The sequence below is a fragment of the Aricia agestis genome, chromosome 12 (assembly GCF_905147365.1).
Source record: "Aricia agestis chromosome 12, ilAriAges1.1, whole genome shotgun sequence".
Lineage (NCBI taxonomy): Eukaryota > Metazoa > Arthropoda > Insecta > Lepidoptera > Lycaenidae > Aricia > Aricia agestis.
Window position 1 is genome coordinate 9,608,590 of NC_056417.1, and position 21,160 is coordinate 9,629,749.

The 21,160-nt window shown below is 34.4% G+C and overlaps 1 protein-coding gene across 3 annotated transcripts; it reads right to left on the reverse strand.

Annotated features, from left to right (window-relative positions):
* Positions 1–1,989: 1,989 nt before the first annotated feature.
* LOC121732337 (aldo-keto reductase AKR2E4-like) lies at positions 1,990–18,719 on the reverse strand. Of its 3 annotated transcripts, XM_042122190.1 has the most exons (7): positions 18,654–18,719; positions 17,571–17,660; positions 11,323–11,505; positions 8,457–8,573; positions 5,102–5,269; positions 3,220–3,417; positions 1,990–2,299 (listed from the first exon to the last, which is right to left on the reverse strand). In XM_042122190.1, exons 1-7 carry the CDS (start codon positions 18,705–18,707, stop codon positions 2,060–2,062), a joined length of 1,050 nt encoding a protein of 349 aa, XP_041978124.1. In that variant the 5' UTR covers positions 18,708–18,719; the 3' UTR covers positions 1,990–2,059. The 3 variants fall into 3 exon arrangements, with proteins under 3 accessions (XP_041978124.1, XP_041978126.1, XP_041978125.1); XM_042122192.1 differs by lacking the exon at positions 11,323–11,505; XM_042122191.1 differs by lacking the exon at positions 5,102–5,269.
* Between the last annotated feature and the right edge of the window lie 2,441 nt (positions 18,720–21,160).

The following is a 21,160-nucleotide window of genomic DNA, read 5'->3' on the forward strand; positions in this document are numbered from 1 at the left end:
GGGAAATATTTTTTATGGGAAAATGTACGGTTTCTGTAAAATTCCTAATTTACGCGGGCGAAGCCGCGCGGGACATCTAGTTTAATATAGAAAAGAAAATTTAAATAGCGGTTTTATCAATACTATAATTCGTAACTAAACTTTACGGTTAAGATAACGTATCACTAAAAATACTCGTGGCAAACAGCATAACACAATTTCATTATTATAGTGTTAGTCTAGGCATGCAAAAGATTGTTTTTTTTTATTGATAAAAAAATATGCATCGATAACACAAAGTAAAATCTTTTTTGTAGTCTGTAGAGTCTTGGGTCGGTATAAACATAGACGTATAAATATACGAGTATACGTATAAATAGTCAGTACTCAAGATGCATCTCGGTCTCAAGACACGGTTCAGGCTCTGTCATTGGTTGGCTGTCAAAATTTGGACCAATCACAGAGCCGAACCGCGTCTTGAGACCGGGTCGCATCATGCGGCCCTTGGACTGTAACCTGGCAACTAAGTTTTAATTATAACTGATGCTGCGAAACCGCTTTGCACTAGGAAAGTGACCACAGAAGGGTCGTAACCCAAACAACAATTAAAGGGTCTACATCTGAAAACACTTAGCGTATCGTCTTTGAGTTCTGACCCTTAGTTCAGACAATGTATTGTATAAAGCAAACAAGGTCTTGTTGTAATATAGTAGAAGTAGAACATGAATTAAGAAAATATTTTTCCTTTTATACAGTGTATGAACATAAACGGCACTTTGTGTTTCTTTCTTTTCATTATCATGTTAAAGTATATTATGTTTTATAAATTAGAAAAGAATGGTGTAATCAAACAGGAGGCGTTTATTTATTTATTTATTATTCATAATAATATTCGCATAGTTAAAAGCTAGTAAAACAGTATTTATTGTAATCAATATTAGTGACGACATTGTTTCTTTCATAATATTCGTTACTTTATATTTTCAATATTAAATTATATTGTAATAATAATCACAATCTACGTGTTTAATAAGGTTTTATTAAAATACTACGTGACTTGTATATTTATAGCATTGATAATACTGCCGCACTCAGAGACAAATACTAATATTACTAATTATTTAAATGAAGATTTTGACATAAGCCATTTTACATTATCTGTCAAACTCTTCATTAAATGGAAGTTTAATGATTAAGGGGCGATTTCACCAAAGAAATGGAACGCGTTCAATGCACACTGAACTGGTTCAAAACGGATAAAATATAAACGCGATTATAACATCAAATTGCATATCACCAATATAAACTAAATGCGTTCAAAGCAAATCCGAGTTTTATCTTATGAACACCTAAAGTCCGAAGTTTAACGTCATAAAACCCGTTCAAGCCCTGTCTTAGGAAAGAAATGTCAAGATGACAGTTTTGACTCATGCGTTTGGTTAGTTTGTGTGATAATTGTTTTTTGGTATTTTGTAATTTAATTAACGTGAAAAGGCTTTAAAATGATGAAAAAAATTATTTATATATTTGTTGTATGTTGTTGTTGTAGATCTCGATATATATTATGTATTTATAATTTATTAATTTGGTCATTATCCTATTATTTTATTTTGATGCAATATTAAATTCATGTTTGTGTACGTCCTATCTGCTATCCTAATCCAATCTCTCTCCGTAGGGCTGCTGGAAGAGATTTCTATTAGAAATAAGCAGATCCTATTGTGTCATAATATTATAATATACTTACCTTATTTCATATGAAGAAAATTTATAGTAATTTTACAACTCTCATTATATTGTACATTTATTTTAATAAACATCATTATACCGATGTACTCATATAAGGCCTAGTAAAATAACTTAGCATAAATAGCAACATTATTGTAATAAACATTACTATTCGGTTTTTATTGTCAGGAATAGAGTAAATAGTACGTAGATAAATAAATTATTTCGATGTCAAAATAATCCTAATCAAGACTCTCCAATGGCGTCAATTACGACTCCAAATAATGCCTCGTTCAAACATAATAATTTATTGAAATTATATTCATTACTCTTTATTCATTTCGTTTCTTGATCAATCTTCTTTGCTGTGCTCGATAATGTACTTTATTTCTGCGTCGCTAAGGTTCTTTTTCTCGAACGGGAACTCGGGATGGGAGTACCATTTGACAGGTGTTCGTAATCGGTAATCACTGTTGAATTTCGACAAGTTTTCAACTTCGTCCGGAGTCAGGGAAAAATTCATAATGTCAATGTTCTCTTTTATTCGATCTTTATTTGTTGATCGTGGAATGGCTACCAACTGACGATCGAGCTGCAAAGGAAATTACAAAGGAAATCTATAAAAGTCATTCGAATAAAATGCGACGGAAACTTGAAATTTTTAGGGACTGTTTCACCACTTTCTGATAAAGTGCTGAATAGGCTATTCACAACTTTTTTGACAGATTCTTCATACTTGATCTGTTAATTGGTGGATAGCCTATTCGTCACTTATCAGGAAATTGTGAAACAAACCCTAAGACTTTATTTAGAAGTAGTATAATATTTTAAATTCGAAAGTGTGTGTCTGTCAGTCTGCCTGTCTGGCTATCTGTTTGTCTGTCTGTCTGCATATCTGTTTGTCTGTCTGTCTGTCTGGTTGTTGCCTTTTCACGTCCAATCCAGTGCGATGAATAAATTATGGCGCAACGGAGTTGCGGGCATCAACTGGCTATTAACTATAATATTATATTTAGGGCCTGTTTCACCACTTCCTGAAAAGTGTCGAATAGGCCACCATTTAACTTGACAGATAAAGTATGGAGAATCTGTCTTAAAGTTGTTAATAGCCTATTCGGCACTTTATCAGAAAGTGGTGAAACAGGTCATTAAACATTTGCAGTATGTGACTCAAGTGACTATTATTATAGCTGCAAGCATAGGGTTTTCATCTTCGAACTACGAAAAGATAAACTGACAGATTGTCTAAGAAAATCTGTCCTTATGTCCCTAAAATCTATGAGTATTTTCTATTCCTTCAAATTTCTTCTAACTTTGTTACTTCTAAATCCGATAAAAACTGAGCTTCATAACTTACACTGTACTCAAGTTTTCTTATACCAATCAGATAGTTCAATATTAATTTAGACCGATAAACCTAAATAAACAATAATCACAATAATGACTCCATATAAAATTTATAATAGGCAAGTCCAAGATATAAACGTGTTAAAATTCTACCATTCTACTTACCAAATACCTCAACAGTATTTGTGGTACAGTTTTGTTGTACTTTTTAGCCAGACCGACTAAAGTCGGGTCGTCTGCGTGAGGCGGTGGTGCGTCCTTCTTCCTCCCAAGTATACCACCAAAAGGGCTGTAAGCCATCACCACTACACCATGTTCCTTGCACCAATCCACCAGTTCTACCTGGGTTATACTTGGGTTTACCTGTAATTGAATTATAACGTGCTGAAAACTTATTTAGACGTGTTTGGAATTTATTAACTCTTACGATAATATACCATCTTATACAACTGGCACATATTGTAATACAAAATTATCATATTTGGTGACATACGTGACATACGGAGGAAATAATGGATGGTGCGGCTGTAGGGACTACCTGAATTTTAGACCTCAATATCCAGTAGGTCCAAGAAAGTCAAGCAGCAAAATTCTGATTCAACTATAGAAATTCAGAATTTGCTGACTGACATCTGTGGCTTTTTCACAAATTAATCGAGCCACATAAAGGCGACAGTTTCCCAATTAGATCGAGTTGTAAACCGACGCAGTGAGGACACGTCGACAAAACTTGTAAGCGAACAAAAGTGATAAGTTTTATCGAAAGTTTTAAGTAACAGCTAATGTAGTTGGAGACTAAAGTTCCATTAGCTGATGAACTATGAAAATATACTTCGAATATTATGATGTTGAAAGTATTTGTGTAAACTTATATCCATACTAATATTATAAATTCGAAAGTGTGTCTGTCTATCTGTCAGCCTAGTGTCTATCAGTCAGTCTGTCTACTACCTCTTCACGCCCAAACCATTCAACCAATTTTGTTGAAATATGGATATATTTTGAGTTCTGGGAAAGGATATAGGATACTTTTTATGCCGGAAAAATGTAAGGTTCCCGATTCCCGGAATTCGGAAACTAATTTTGGCGCAATGGAGTAACGAGCGTCATCGACTATATGTTGTTATGTGACATTTATATACGAGTATTATATGTCACATAACCACTTTACGCTTCAATTACTGAACCGGTTTTGGAAAATTTTGAAATTCACAAAAGAAAAATTTTGGCATAACGACTAGTGGAAACATGATTTTATTGTATAAAAGATACCATTACATTATTTATATTCATTACATCTTGTCATATTATGTGCTTTCCGTTCAATTTTTTGCAGTTAATTTTTAATTTTTTGCTATGGCCAACGTTATTGGCAATATTTTTATATTTTATATAAGTGGCAGTAAAAGTCTTCCAAATGAGAACACAAAGCATTATTTAAACAATGTTTCGTTGTTGAAGCATTCCCGTTTTCGTGTTTTTATAGCGCAGCTTTTGTGTGCAAATCACAAAATAACTTTATTATTGTAAAGTTTTTAAAAGCTTTCATGAGCTTCCAACAGTCTGGAAGCTGCTTAGTTATCCACGGAGCTTTTTGTGCTTATCTCAATATACATCATTGTAAAAATTAAGTTCTTGGAAATTACAACTTATTAAATTTTTTAAGGATTTCTGCTTAACAAGTTTTGTTTTGCCAAGTCATTATTTTAAAGAAAAAAGCATAACTTTACACAAATACTTCTTAGGTAGGTTAGCCAATTTATATTTGTAACTACATTTACTAGAAGCAAAATAAAATTATTTTATACAATACATCACTGGTATTATATTATAAGGTTGTTTTCGATTTAATACCAAAAATTGACAAAGACTTTTTATATTTGTAACTACATTTAACTGTTACAATATAACAATATAGTCACAAATACTGACCATAATAAAAGCGACAGAATTTCCTTTTCTAAGTTTCATGCGAAGGAAATCTCAAATCTCCAAGTCCGTTATAATCTAAACCCTTGACTGGCCGGCATAAAATATTCAGGCTTACCTCAATTTGGAGTACGGCGGGCTTAACCGTACTATTCTCCCAGAGCCTCTTCATTTGGGTTATGTTAAAGTTAGACACACCTATTGACCTCGCTAGGTTCTGGCCCTTAGCGAGCTCCAGACCCTTCCAAGTCTCTATATAATCCGTGTTCTTTACTGATCCATTTTTCTGTAAACATAATATTTTATCTATACCGGATCTTGTTTTATATGTTACCCTTTTTTCGGTAAATAATATGATAGATGTTAAGGAGCTCGTTTTTATGTGATAAGGTTTTGGAAGCAAATCATCATAATATAATGTAAGAAATAGACGTTGATAATATTACAGCTACGGTAAGACAAACGCATATTTAAGTGCTTAACATTATCTTAATCATACCGGAAGTACTATCAGAGGACTTTCATAGGCAGACCTGTGTAATTTGGTCGCGTTATGTCAAACTCAGCCGACGACATTGAATTGACATAACCTGACATAACTGACATAACATTACGTGGGTCTGTCATCTGCCTATTAATCAATTGTAAACTTGTATTTGTGTTGCAAAAATAAATATTATTATTATTATAAAAAAAAATCTTTGCTGGTACAATATGACCGCTGAGAGAACTCCTGACTCTTATATATAGATATAAGATCGGGAGTTTCGGCGTTGTTTTAAGAACGGAAAACATATGCTACTATGTAAATTACATTCATCGTAATCATCACTACCATATAGAACCATGCCATTATAGAACCATGAATCGTTCCGTTTTGACCCTATTATTGGTACTTTTTAAAGCCTTTATTAAAATATATCACTTAAACAGCGGGTAATACCGCGGGGTACAGCTAGTTAAAATATATAATTAAAATCAAAGATTCAAAGTCTTTATTAGTATCCAAGCAGTACACAAACTACTTATGCAGGCGGTTGCTTATAAAAAGAATAACAAATATCGTGGATTTTAATTTCTTAATCAATAGACAGACAAGGTCCAGAATATTTTTATAGCAAGAGGATAGTATACGTGTATATGTTACCGTTAGAATACGGAATGCGTTAACATGCAGATTACCTAGGTAATCTGCAGATTCCCTTTTACCATCCGTTAAATAGTGAAATTTTGAAATAAAAAAGTTTATATTTGCACTTAACCTAGTTAGTTTACATTCTCTTCTTTCCTAAAAGTCCTAAAAACTTTAACTTAAGCTTGTCAACCTAAGACTATTGTTGTTTTGGCTGTTTTTTTTTCTAGTTGATACGATCTGTTATATTTTAGTAGTGGAGTAACATTTTACTAAAAATTTAATAATTTATTCCTTTAATTCCTTTAATTCTCTTCAAATAAATAACATGATTTCAACCACGAACTTATTTTATGTAATTTGATGAGAATAGAATAAACTTTTGCACTTTAACTGACTCACCCAGATAATCTGCAGAATACCTTGTTAATCTGCAGTCTAACTGGCTTACGCACATTAACGGTAACATATAAAATATATATAAGTGGCCTGGATATTCGAAATATCCAGGCCACTTATATAAAATTGATTTGAATTTAAAAACGTCGTGGCTTAATATATTCTTCAGACTAGAGTTTCAATTTCAAGATAGTTTCTCGCAAGTTATTGACGTCTCTTGGATTTTCTGAAGCTTCGCTTTCAATATAATTTGCACCTCAAAAATATTCATATTTCATTCAGTAAACTCAGACTTAGCGCGAACAAAATAGTATGTACGCTTACGGCCATTCCCAATATTTGATCTATCTCTGGTTTTGCCCTACTCGAGATAGGAATAGCTCACAATTGACATAAAATGTATGTCTCTAATGTCTAATGTGAGCTATTCCTATCTCTAGTAGGGCAAAACCAGAGATAGATCAAATATTGGGAACGGCCGTTAGACTATTTCTAAGCTAACTAAGTGATAATATTTAGGTTATGTATAAGTTTTTTTACGTGGGAGAGTCATGCTTCGGCGCGAATGGACCGGCTCGACCGGAGAAATACCACGGGGAGCTCACAGTAAACCGGAGGCCCAATCCCCTACACTTTTCCCCCCCCCCCCCCCCCTATTTTCTTCCCTATCCTCCCCTACTCCCTTCCCTACCATCCCATACCCTATTAACAATTCCCTCTTAAAAATTCAGCAACGCACCTGCAGCTGTTCTGATGCTGCGAGTCTCCATGGGCGACGGAAGTTGCTTTCCATCAGGTGCCACGAGCTCGTTTACCCTTTTATTTCATAAAAAGCAAGTTCAATGTGAAAGTAGCAGAGTTGAAAGAGTAGCTTTTTATGTGCTTGTCCAAACAAATTATAAAAATAAAATTGCTCTTTCAGCTCTGCAACTTTGACAGTGAACTCTATAAGGGACACAAACACACCCTAAAGTTTTATAATGTCACTGTTATGTTACACTCTGTATAAAAGTGTAAATATGCTCACTTAGTCTATCCACCACATCATAATCTTTTCTTTTTTTATGTAATAAGGGGGCAAACGAGCAAGCGGGTCACCTGATGGAAGGAAATAGGGGAGGGTAGAGAAGGAAATAGGGGAGCGTAGGGAAGGGGATTGGGCCTCCGGTAAACTCACTCACTCAGCGAAACACAGCGCAAGCGCTTTTTCACGCCGGTTCTCTGTGAGCCCGTGGTATTCTCTCCGGTCGAGACGACCCATTCGTGCCGAAGCATGGCTCTCCCACGTTAGATTAGAATCTCCAAAAGGTCAAGCGGGCAAACATGATTTTACGCTTCAAATTCATTGTTACATATCAAAATATGTATGTTACAACCTATCTATACTTTAAAAGTCTTTGCCGTTTCCCGTGAAAAGTGCTGCGCAATCAGAGTGTTCTTGTAAAGTTAAATAGGTTTACTGTTTCGTTTGTGTTAGCAAGGGCTTACTTATGTATTAACAACTCGACAGAAACGCTACTTTTATTTACATTGATGAAATGCTGTAACGTAGATTAGTGAACGTACAGTCAGGGAAAATATAATTATACATTATATTTTCCCTGACTGTACACCCGAAGCAAAATTTGAAGTAGCTAATTACATTAATAAGAATTGTGCGTATGAAGGAATGCAAAATTCGGCACACTTTAATTTTATAGAATGGAACGAGTAAAAACTCTCTTTTTTATTTTTGTTATATTTTTTAGTTGTTACGGTGGTATTTTGCTTAGACAACAGCTATTTTTGGCCTTATAAACCGGTATTTTTGGATCGGTTCCCGTTTAAAGTAGATAAAATAAAACATTCCAGAAAACCCTGTTATTGGTATTCCTAGCATTTTGAAACAACCATCTAAGGTGCCTGAGACTATAGTATTTGCTGTCTTTGTGAAAATGCTTACCGAGTACGCCATGGGGTAATGCATCAGGTACAGGTCCACGTAGTCCATCTTCAAATCGTCCAAAGACTTTTTCAATGCAGGAATTACCTCGTCTATATCGTGTGCATCGTTCCATAACTAAAAATACGCTTGAAATCAGATATAGTAACATTTAATATAATGTCCTAAGGTTATTTGAAGAAAACTTGAATAATTGGCAAGAAAAACTTGGTAAAAAGTCTTAATTTCTTTTTTTCTCAAAAAGCATTCTCACACAAATACATAAATACTGCAGATTATACTGCAATATATACTAAATAGTTACTGTAAAAACATTTTATGAGATAAAGTATATTAAACTACGTAAAAATATTGTATAGTTTATCATACATTTGACACCATAAAAGCATTACTTGTAATGTAATTAAGCGAAATTGTATTTTATCGGTTCAAATATCCTTATTCTATTTGTTTTATAAAAGCACTTGTTTTTTTCAACGATATAAAGAAGACTAAAATATAATATTATCTATTTGTTTTTTCCAGGTTTGAACCAACCTCTTTACGTATAAGTATTATCCTTCTTATTTTCCGCATATTTTGTACATAAAGTCCAAAATTTTGCCCCAAACAAACTGAATGAAAAGCACTCGTAAAATAACTAATGAACCTCATTTAAAACATCCGAAAATAACATTCAATTTCTTAAATGAATAAACTAACGAAACTAAAAAGTCTGATATTATTTTAACGAACGGAAACGCTCGACTCGCAGCAGAAGGTAATAAAAAATCTTTGCACGAATTTTATAGCGGTTGTAACATTTATTGTGCTCCAATTTATGCTAAATAATCCGTTCCGAAATTTCTGGGACAGCAGTGTCCGAATTAGAGTAACTTTTTGATAGAAGATAATGAGAAAAAGTTCATTAGTGTTTTGTTAATCTTCTTATAATATACGCCTCCGTGGTCTAGTGGTATAGAGCGCGGCTCTTGACTCGGAGGTCGTGGGTTCGATTCCCGCGTTGGAAACATGTTATTTCCAAGTTTGGTTAGGACAATGCAGGCTGATCACCCGATTGTCTGACAAGTAAGATGATCCAAGCGTCGGATGGACATGTAAAAAGTCGGTCCTGCACCTGATCTCTCGCCGGTCGTGTCGGTCTTCCGTCCCACTGGGTTATGAGAGTGAAGGAATAGAGAGTGCTCTTGTGCACTGCGCACACACTTGGACACTATAAAATTACTCCTGCGTAGCTGGCCTGGTTTCAATGAAACAAGCCACCGTCACCGCAACCGGTGTGGGAGCTATTATATTATTAAAATATATAAAATTCTCGCGTCACAATGTTAGTTACCGTACTCCTCCGAAGCTGTTTTACTGATTTTTACCAAATTTTACATGCATATTCAGTAGGTCTGAGATCGGCTACTGGCTACTTTTTATATTGATAAGTGCATTTGTTGAATAAATAATAGTAAATTATTACAACTCGAGACCGACGGCGACCATTGTTTGTGCGACGGGATAGCGATGGACGTTGCCATGGTGACATACTATTAAGTCACTTCAATAAAATAATATGGGTGAAAATTGAAATACTTTATATTATGCCAAAACAACGTTTGCCGGGACAGCTAGTTTTATTTTAATATTCTTTTAGATGATTGCCGGTTTCTAAGGTTTTTACATATTTTACATTGTATTAAAATACATAGATATCTTGTCATAATAATATGAGCACATCATTTTTACATCGATGTTCATCGACGGTAAAAATCTCAGACTTTTACGTGGAATTTTCCTTTATTTTTTCATCCCGCCCGAATTGCCGGGTAAACAGCAAACTTTGACCTTTAAAACGGTTCGGTTGGTTTGCAATCATCCACAGATAATGAAGGGAAGAAGGTATTAATAGAAAATGATTTATCCAACACCGTTAGAAAAAAGATTAATGTCTTGTGAGTATTTAAAATAATAATAATACCCCCATACCGGTTTCGGTGACGGTGGCCGGTATCATTGAAATCAGGCCAGGTACGCAGGAGTAATTTTATAGTGCCCAAGTGTGTGCGCAGTACACAAGAGCACTCTCTATTCCTTTACTCTCATAATCCAGGGGGACGGAGGACCGACACGACTGGCGAGAGATTATTCGCAGGACCGAATTTTTACATGCCCATCCGACGCATGGATCATCTTACTTGTCAGAAAATCGGATGATCAGCCTGCATTGTCCTTACCAAACTTGGAAATAACATGTTTCCAACGCAGGAATCGAGCCCACGACCTCCGAGTCTAGAGCCACGCTCTTAACCACTGGACCACGGAGGCGTATTTAATTGTTATTTTTTAAATTGAGTATTTAAGATACTAATGCTGTAGTCATCTAAAATAAGGTGAGTATTAAAAATTTCTAAGGCAAAACTTTGGTAATGTATAAGTGTTAGTTCGCATTGCGATATTAGGAAACATAATATTATAATAGCATCAACGTTTTACATAAAGAGGCAGGCAAGAGAAAGAGCAATTTGTCGCATTTTTAAATGAGCCTTACTGAAAACTGAACCTTATTGATGGATCTCTTGTGTAGTTAAAAGAGATTCACCAATAAATAGACCCGCGGTATTGGGCTCTCCATCATAGGCGTACCCAGATAGGGGCTAGAAGATAAAATGAACGTCAATTTTCCTGGCAAGTGGGAATTAAAAACGTTCAATATAGCAGACCGACCATCTTCTCAAAACAGGCATGAGCTGCCCGCCCTAGCTGAAATGCTGGGTACGCCCGATTTCAAATATTCAATTAAAACACGCATCACATCGCTTCATCCTTTGCACCGTAACTCCTCGAAAATACCTCCTAGATTCACTAACAAGAAACCAACCTTAGTAGTGATGTACACGTCTTCCCTCGTCGCGTTGTTGTCCTCAATATAGTGTTGTACACCGAGGCCGACTTCGTCCTCAACCCTGTATAGCGCGGCGGTGTCGATGTGCCTGTACCCGGCCTCCAGCGCCCATTGTACCGCGCGCGCTAGTGAATGGTTGACTGGGAGTACCCGTGTTCCCTGCATTGGGTTTAATGTATTTTATTGACGAATTTTGGCGATAACAGTAATATATTTGCATGCTGCTGCTGCATCACCTGGATTCTATAGGAGCCGAGCTCCGTATGAACCGAAAGTGGAGGTTTCATGTTTGGACAAATTGGTTCAAATTAAAAAAAAAAACCCGCCAAACAACTTTAAAAAGTAATGAAATAATATTCACCGACTAAAGTTTAAATAATTCCTAAGTGTAAAGTAATTGTAGTCAAGGTGTATCGGGGGACCGCTAATGTAGATGTTTGATTTCACATAACATTATAGTTTAAGGGTCAGTTCACAGCGACCCGAATCGAGATAATCAGCGACTATTATGGCGATACAAAATGCAAATGTCGCTGTTGTCACTTCTCGTAGTTTACTTGGCGGTCCCCCGACACGTGGACTAAAATATAACTTTACACTTAGGAATTATTTAAACTTAATTTTTTTTTTAAAGTTGTTTGGCGGGGTTTTTTTTAAATTATATTGTACAGCGTGTTACTAAAACTTCATATTATTTTAACTGAATATTATGTCTTAGATATCTTGTTGAAAATATTCTTGCTGAAAGCGGGAGTGATATCCAAATAGTAATAAATCTGAGACGAGACCAAAGTTTAATCTAATGTATTTCTATTAAGTAATTTATAAATTGATAGAGATGGTTTTCGGAAAATAATCTCATTTATTATAATAGTTGAAATGGTGCCAGGACAGTAATAGTTAATGGAATCAGGCGTTACTTTGCGGAAATCCATAGTTTAAATTTAGTTTGTTGTTATTTTTTATATTGATATTTTTTATCAATCTGGTCTTTATTATGACAATAATAAAGACCACATTGATAAAAAATATCAATCCGGTGTCTATAAGATCGATTGTCCTGAATGCGATAGTGTATACGTGGGTCAAACTGGACGCAGCTTCGAGACTCGGTATAAAGAACATATCGCGGCTTATAGAAATGGTCATCCTGATAAGTCTCATTTTGCTAAACATCTTTTAGATAGTAATCATACTGTGCCCGATGGCCATTCCTATAAAGTTTTACATAAATGCGATAAAGGATTTTGGCTGAGCGTGTTGGAACAATTAGAGATCATAAAAGAAAAGAAAAATAACAGATTTGCATTGTTGAATGACCAAACTTGCTTGACTACGTCACCGCTTATTAATATGTTCGGGGGTACTAGTGAGAGTAGTGGGGGTAGTGGGGATAGTAGCGGGGCTCGATAGTGCTGCCGTGGTATGACTATAATGCCGTTAACTACCAAAACCTACTTTTGAGTTATGAGCAAAAAACGCGGTAAAAATTTAAACCTATGTAACTCCTCAATGACAAAACCGATTTGAGATCGAAAAGCACCAGAACATACATAAAAGAGATACTTATTATCTATTAATATGTGATCTTCTAGAATTTCTTTATGAATAATAAAAAAAACCGTTTTTCGTTTTAGTTCATCATTAATGTTTCTTTCTTTCATCTATAATTTGACTTAAATGCCGTTACGTATACCTTAACGGCATTTTAGTGTTTCTATTCCTAATAAAAACGTTGTCTATTAAAACACTACAAACATTTTCTCATAGGTTTAGTTAAAATGTCGTTATAGTACATAACCCTGATTTAGTTTAATATCAAGTAATACAGAACCAACTTATGTTAGTCTTTAGTGCTGTTATTGGTATTTTACCGCATTTAAGTCTAGTAAGCTACAATATGTATATGAATAACTCCACTCATTGTTCCGCTAAAACGCCGTTACACTATTTACTTTTTACGTTAACGGCGTTATAGCGATACAAAGCGAAAAATATTGCATTGTGATATTTAACTATACGGAGTTAAAGTATTAAATAGGGATCTTATTTTGTAATAAATTAAAACCCAAGTTAGTAAATCACAATATTTATTATGTACTTTATTGAGCATCTTAGATAGCTCTATAGTATATCTGGGAGCACGGCAGTGCTCCAGCCAAGCTTTTTAGCAAAGGCACGGCCGTACCATACTTTTCTCGAAGCGGTTCGCGGCATTTTCACACCCCATTTATCTTCGATGTTTACAAAGCTAGGAATTTAGAATTTCGGTGACTAGGAGTAAGTATTAAAACTAGCATAACCTCAAAATTACATAACATTTCGATAAATAGTTTAATAGTTACGGATGATCAAAGTAACTACATTTTGTCACTCACTGACTGACAGATCATCAAAATTCTAAGGTACTTCTAGCAGACTTAGAACCTTGAAATTTGCCAACAAGGTAGGTCGTTATCCACAATGAAAGGAAATATTATGAAACTGGCCAAGTGCGAGTCGAACTGGCGTACATAGGGTTCCGTACCGTAAATTTGTATGGGAGCCCCCCTTAAATCACAAGTTTATGTACTTTTTATTACTTATTATTAAAGTGGAAATACAATTAAGTATTTTCTGAAATTTTCAAAAACCTCACTTTTACCATTATGGATATAGGGCAAAAAAGGGCAAAAAAACGTGTTTGTTGTATGAGACCCCCCATTAATCATTCATTTTATTTTAGTTGGACTATTAGCTTTTATAGCGACAATAAAAGTACATAATTTGTAAAAAAAATAAAATATCTAGCTATTGCGGTTCTCGAGATCTAGCCTCGTGACACACTGACGGACGAGAGACAGACAGCGAAATCTAGACTCATTAGGAATAGGCTCCCGTTTTCATCCTTTGGGCAAGGAAGCCTAAAAACTGAAAAGTATAATATAACTTTATTAAATAAAAGAAAAGAATTTTATTGTTTGTGGCTTTGCAAGAACATTAAAAATGAGTTTTGACTTCATAATAATTATTTTACGTACAAAAGGAAAAATAGTGAACAAAGTTAACAATGAAACTATGATAATTAAATTAGATTAAATCTCAAATCAGAACTGCGAATTACGATGTACACTCCATACTCGCTCGATAGATGGTGTAGCACTCCCTTTATATCGCGGTATCGCTTGTTTGCGGAGTATAATTATTATGGTTTGAAAAAAATCCGGAATAGGTCGTAATACTCAATCGAAAGTAACATCGATGCACGAATAACCTCTTGATAGTTCAAAAGTTATCCTGAAATTCTAGGCTATCGTCATAGAATTTGTACTTTGTAGAAGTACCTACCTGTTATTATCAATTAATTTTACGACATAGAATATATACCTAGAGATAGAGAATGTGTGCTAAGCTAAGTACAGAAACGTTTTAACGTGACCTGAAAAGAAAGGAAACCATAAAAAAAGAAATAAAATCCCACCAAAACATTAAATGTTAAAAGGAGCCAAGCAAAATATTGCATAATATTGCATAGCCATGCAATATATCTATCGTAAAAAGTTTTCAGATCACATTCAAGCCAAGCCTTCAGCTTAATTAATTTATAATTCATATTGTGTATGTATTTCGGTGTGCAATAAAGAGTTTTATTATAATTATTATTTTGTAATTTAAATCAACATTCAGTGAATTTATATATATAGTTTTCTTTATTTTATAATTATTATAGTGGCTTGGCAATGAGCACTAGAGAAATAATCAGCGACTGATTGGGTATTTATTGGGTACAATCGTCGACATGCGTCATTACATACGGTACTAAAAAACACTTTACGCTTGCCGTTTGTGTAAGTATGAACTACCCTAAATATGAAGTTTTATATTTGTTTTTCTTGTGCTCGTTGCCGAGCCACTATAATAATATATAAAATAAAGAAAACTATTGATAAATTCACTTAATGTTGATTTAAATTACAAAATAAGATGAAGGCTTGGCTTGAATGTGATCTGAAAACTTTTTACGATAGATATATTGCATGGCTATGCAATATTTTGCTTGGCTCCTTTTTACATTTAATGTTTTGGTGGGATTATACTTACAACTAATTTGTATGGACGCTTAGCTCTTTACTTAATACAAATATCACATTAATTGGGTGCCTAAGAGGCACGATAACATTTCTACATAATAATATTATAATTATAGCATGCTCTTAAGACGGCCGTTTTTAAGTCTTTCTGTCTCAAATAAAAACAACACAACTAAATAAAATAAAACTTACTGAAACTACAAAATACAAATCAAGTCAAAATTATCAATTCGACGTGTACATGTATGTAATATTTCCAGAACTGTTGTATAATATTATATCAATATATGACAGCTTCTGAACAAATGTGGCAAATTTCAAAAGTGTATGTATGTATATGTATGTATGTTTTGTGCACGCATATCTCCGGAACCACAAGTCCGATTTTAGTGATTATTTTTTATTGTAGTAGGTATTGTTCAACTTAGTTTATTATTATTATTAGGAATACTGCAAGTTTGTTTTTTGAGATAGGGAATTTTAATTCTTAATTACGTAAGCGCATTCGGTAAGCGCCTGCGACGCACTGAATACCTACTCCTGACCTCTGACCGCGAAACTAGGATGTCACCGGGTGAGATTATTTAACGGCATTATAGCGTATTATTGTGAGATAGCGACATTTAAATCTAATATTTAATTTAAAATATGTTTTATTTCACTTTATAAATGCCGTTACTGGCTCGTAGCGTTCATTGAGTAAAAATATAAATGTACTAAATGCTAAGCTATAATGCCGTTAAGACTCGTTAGTCACATTTAAGTCTAATTTTTTCACTTTACGGCATTATTGTTTAGCAAACATAAAGTCCTGCATTAAAAAAGAGTTACAATAAAATAGTTAAAGTACTTTAATCACTTTACAGTGTACAAAATACCGTATAACGGCAATCTAGTGAAACAATCACAAGAAAAAAGTATAATAAAAATACAAGTTAATGAACATTAGCGGCTATATTGACTCCCAATATGACTTAACGTCATTTAAGCGTATTACATGCACAAAAAAGGGTAATATAACGGCATTTTCATTATTATTATTTCGGAAACTATTCAACTTATCAGAAAACCGCTTATATAGGTCGATAGAGAATTTTTTTCTTATTCATGTACAGTCAAAACCTGAAAATCGACCAAATGTCACTTAACGGCATTTTTGTTATACCACGGCAGAGTGTATAAAAGGCTGTGTTTTGGCCGTTGGCGGCACTTAACGGCGTTGTTCGTAGAGTCCACATCCTGAGGATGCTCCGGTGTTGGGGCGAAACGCGCGTCGAGGTTTTCAACCTGCATGGTGGTGAGGGGCCTTGCACGGATTTGCCAACATTATTGCTTGTGTGGTGGTGGTGTTTGCAAGTTCTTGTATGCGAGTGTACGCATAGGCAGTGTGGGAGGAGGGAGGTGCTGTACGCATGCCTATGCGTACACTCACTCATTTACTTAAAGGTTGTTTTCGCGGAATATTGCTAAAAATAACAACAAACTAAATTTAAAGGACAGTAATAACTAATAAGTAGATGTCTACAGCTGGAGCAAAATTAATTTTTAATCGAAGTTACGTGTGGGCAGTTGATTAATGGTTGGGAAACCTTTTGTTTCAATGTAGGCGTTATTTTCTTTGATATTGAAATTGACTAAATATATGGACTATTATAGATATAATAATTGTTAAAATATACTATACACATTTCACGATAGTTTCTTCGTTTTATATTTAAAATCTAACATAGAAAGGTTTAAAGTAAAAAACGCACCATTGGTCACTATACTTACTTAGCTTTTACTATTCTTTTTTTTTGATGAAATAACGGCAAACGAGCAAACGGGTCACCTGATGGAAAGCAACTTCCGTCGGCCAGGGACACTCTCAGCATCAGAAGAGCTGCAGGTGAATTGCCGGCTGTTTCACGCCGGTTTTCTGTGAGAACGTGGTATTTCTCCGGTCGAGCCGGCCCATTCGTGCCGAAGCATGGCTCTCCCACGTATTCGTATTCATACACCAATATTGTGTTTTTTTTTTCATTTTTCATAGATACATCAACAATACCTTTAAAAGTATACCAGGGATGTACATCTTCTTGTTACTGATTTAATCCTATTACACAATAGCTAAGTAGTATTTGTAAAACATATGGTTAGAAAGGACGTACTTACATCAGATAAATGTCCCAGACTGGTCCCCAGAGCGACGGTCGGTATTTTATGCCCGTCGTTCAAAAGGTACACCGATGTATCTGTTGCAGACTGCGAATAAATCTTCAGTAAAACGGGTGTGACATACAGACGGACATGGGAATAGGTGTATCGGACACACCAAACCAAAAATAAATGGGTAAACATTCACCCCCTTACGAATAAAATACACATTGTGTCACTGTATACATAATGTTTTGTCTAAAATTTAGTAAATAAAATGTCAAAATCATAAAACGACTGTAAGTATAAAGTCTGTATGTACTCTGTAGCAGCAGACTTTATACTTATAGTCATTTTTTACGGATTTTGTACGGACAGGCCAGTAAGGCATTCAAAGAAAACGCAACCAAATATTCATATAAGTATTAAATAATATTATTATTTAATAGCTTTTTTTTCAATAAAATAAATTTTATTAGATTGGTGATATAGCCTATATAGGTTTCCTAACCTATACAGTGTGTAACAAAAACTAGTGATAATACTTTAGGGTGTGTACATGTTCCTTGTAGAGAGTTCACTGTGAAAGTAGCAGCGCTGAAAGACGAAAAATTTTTTTCACTTTTGTATGAGCAAGGGCCCGAGTGTCACGAGTTTCCCCATACAAAAGTGAAAAAAAAATTTGGTCTTTCAGCGCTGCTACTTTCACAGTGAACTCTCTACAAGTAACACGTACACACCCTAAAGTATTATCACTTGTTTTTGTTACACCCTGCATAGGGTAGCGCCTGCTTACCCTATATTTTACTTACTACTTTTATTTACTACTTACCTTTACCCTATATAGTAATAGGTTAGGAAACCTGTAGTTAGGGCTAGCAGTCTCTTTTCCCCTAAACACAGAGCATACAATTTTTTATATAACCATATTAAGTGATTTGATTAGTTGAGATACTTTCACACTTGTTAATATGATTCAATTTTAACATAATGGTTACAAAAATTCGCATTTTAGATATAAAGACTGATATTTTCTCGCCACGATGAAGCTCCTTGTTAAAGTCAAACGATATCGAAAATAAGAATGAAATAATTACTTACATACGCATATTTAATGTTGAATGATAATATGAATACAATATACGCGACCTCCATTCTCCAATACAATATTCATGAAACTACTGAAATAGTGACATTATCATTAAAAATTAATACATAATATGTATCATTTGAGTCATCTGGTGGAGTGGTCAAATTACAGTGCCTAAATAATACAAATTGAAATAAATATCACCTTACAATATAATGTCAATGTTGTAAAAATCAGGTTTTTTTATTATTAATATAAATGAATTACAATTCTATAAACAAAACATTCTACAGTGTGTAACAAAAATAAGTGATAATATTTAGGGTGTGTACGTGTTCCTTGTTGAGAGTTCACTGTGAAAGTAGCAGCGCTGAAAGACGAATTTTTTTTCACTCTTGTATGGGCAAGAGCCCGAGCGTCACGAGTTTCCCCATACAAAAGTGAAAAAAAATTTTGGTCTTTCAGCGCTGCTACTTTCACAGTGAATTCTCTACAAGGAACACGTACACACCCGAAAGTATTATCACTTATTTTTGTTGCATCCTGTATAAAGGTGGTGCTGTGGTTTTTATTCACTTTATTATATTCAAGATATTTTGAAGAATATTTTTATCAAAAGCTTTGTTGAATAAATAAATAAACAATAGATAAACCACAGAAATGTAATTACAGCTAAGTAATTAAAAAAATTCAAACTTTAATTATTATGAACTCATGATCAAAGGTGATAAAAAGTAAAGCATTTCTTTGCCACAGTTGGGTTATAGAAAATCTTATATATATAATAATAGATTTTCAAATGTGTTAGTCGCGCTAAAACTCGAAAACTGCAGAACGGATTGGGCTGATTTTAGTCTTAAAATATTCGTAGAAGTCCAGGGAAGGTTATAAAGTGACACGAAGTTCACCGGGAAAGCTAGTCAGCAATATTTATAAATACACATAATATTTTTTTAGAATTTTCAATTTGTAACTTGGAGAGTTTCAGGGCGCGTCTAAATCCGCAAACACAGTGTTCTAAGCGCCACTCCAAACACGACGGCGTTTAGTGTAATCTGATCGTATTTACGTGATTCTCTTGAAATAATACTTTATATTTAATACAGAAATAGGTATAAAAGCTCCAAAATCCATATATAATATAAATACAAGAGTATGTTCGTCTATCTTCACGTTAACAGATTCAGATGAAAAAATCGCATAGTTATTTTATATGCTCCCAGTAGAAAGACATGAGATAATCTGTATCTATTGCGACTTCTCATGATATACATACTAATAATATAAATGTGAAAGCGTGTCTGACTGTCTGTCTATCTGTTACCTCTTGACGCCCAAACTGCTGAACCGATTTTGCTAAATTCGGCATGGAGATATATGAGCCCCGGGAAAGGAAATAGGACGCTTTTTATCCCGGAAAAGTGTACGGTTTCCGCGCGATAAACGAGTTTTGGCGCAACGGAGTTGCGGGCGTCATCTAGTACAAAATATATTATTATACTAGACTAGCTGTCCCGGCAAACGTTGTTTTGCCATATAAATAATTTTTGGTATGAAAAATAGATGTTGGCCGATTCTCAGACCTACTCAATATGCTCACAAAATTTCATGAGTCAAGCCGTTTCAGAGGAGTATGGCAACGAAAATTGTGACACGAGAATTTTATATATTAGATGACGCCTGCAACTCCGTTGTGCCAAAATTTGTTTATCGCACAGGAGCCGTACATATTTCCGGTATAAAAATTATCCTATGTCCTTTCCCGGGATTCAAACTATCTCCAAACCAAATTTCAGCCAAATCGGTTTAGCGATTTACGCGTGAAGAGATAACATACAGAAAGACAGACAGACACACTTTCGCACTTATAATATTAGTATCCACACTTTGGGATTTATAATATTAGATGGATTATTGTCTACGCAGACAAAGTTGCGGGCAACATATTTTAATAAATAAAAGTCAGATTTTACGTTTCTAAAAATCTGACCAACTAAGATTTTTCCCTGTTTATAAACAAGTAATTACTTATTTATAAATTGAGGTTGAATTTGTAACCACGACACAAATAAATTTGCTGTTGAATTTATTTTTTTCCCTCGCAAAAAGGGCTGTGAATTGAAAGGTCAAATTTTTCCTTTCCGTTCGAGCTTTTGTTTAACTTCATTAAAAAGCTAAATATATTCTGTATAAATAAGCCCAAATTTGCGAGTGGAAATTGTGTTAGTTATGTTTATATTAGAGTTGCCGAAAAATATTTCAATATTTTAAAAATAAACAAAAAAGAAATACTGATAACAAGATGATCGGCCAAGTGCGAGTCGGCCTCGCGCGCGAAGTGTTTCGTACCATTATAGAGCAAAATCAGGCCAAAAATTGTGTTTTTTGTATGGGAGCCCCCCTTAATTTTTTATTTTATTTTAATATTATTCTTAAATATTAAAGTACACATATAACTAAAGATTTTGACAAAAATCAAGTACCTACCTGTTGCTATTATTGATATAGAGCAAAAAAA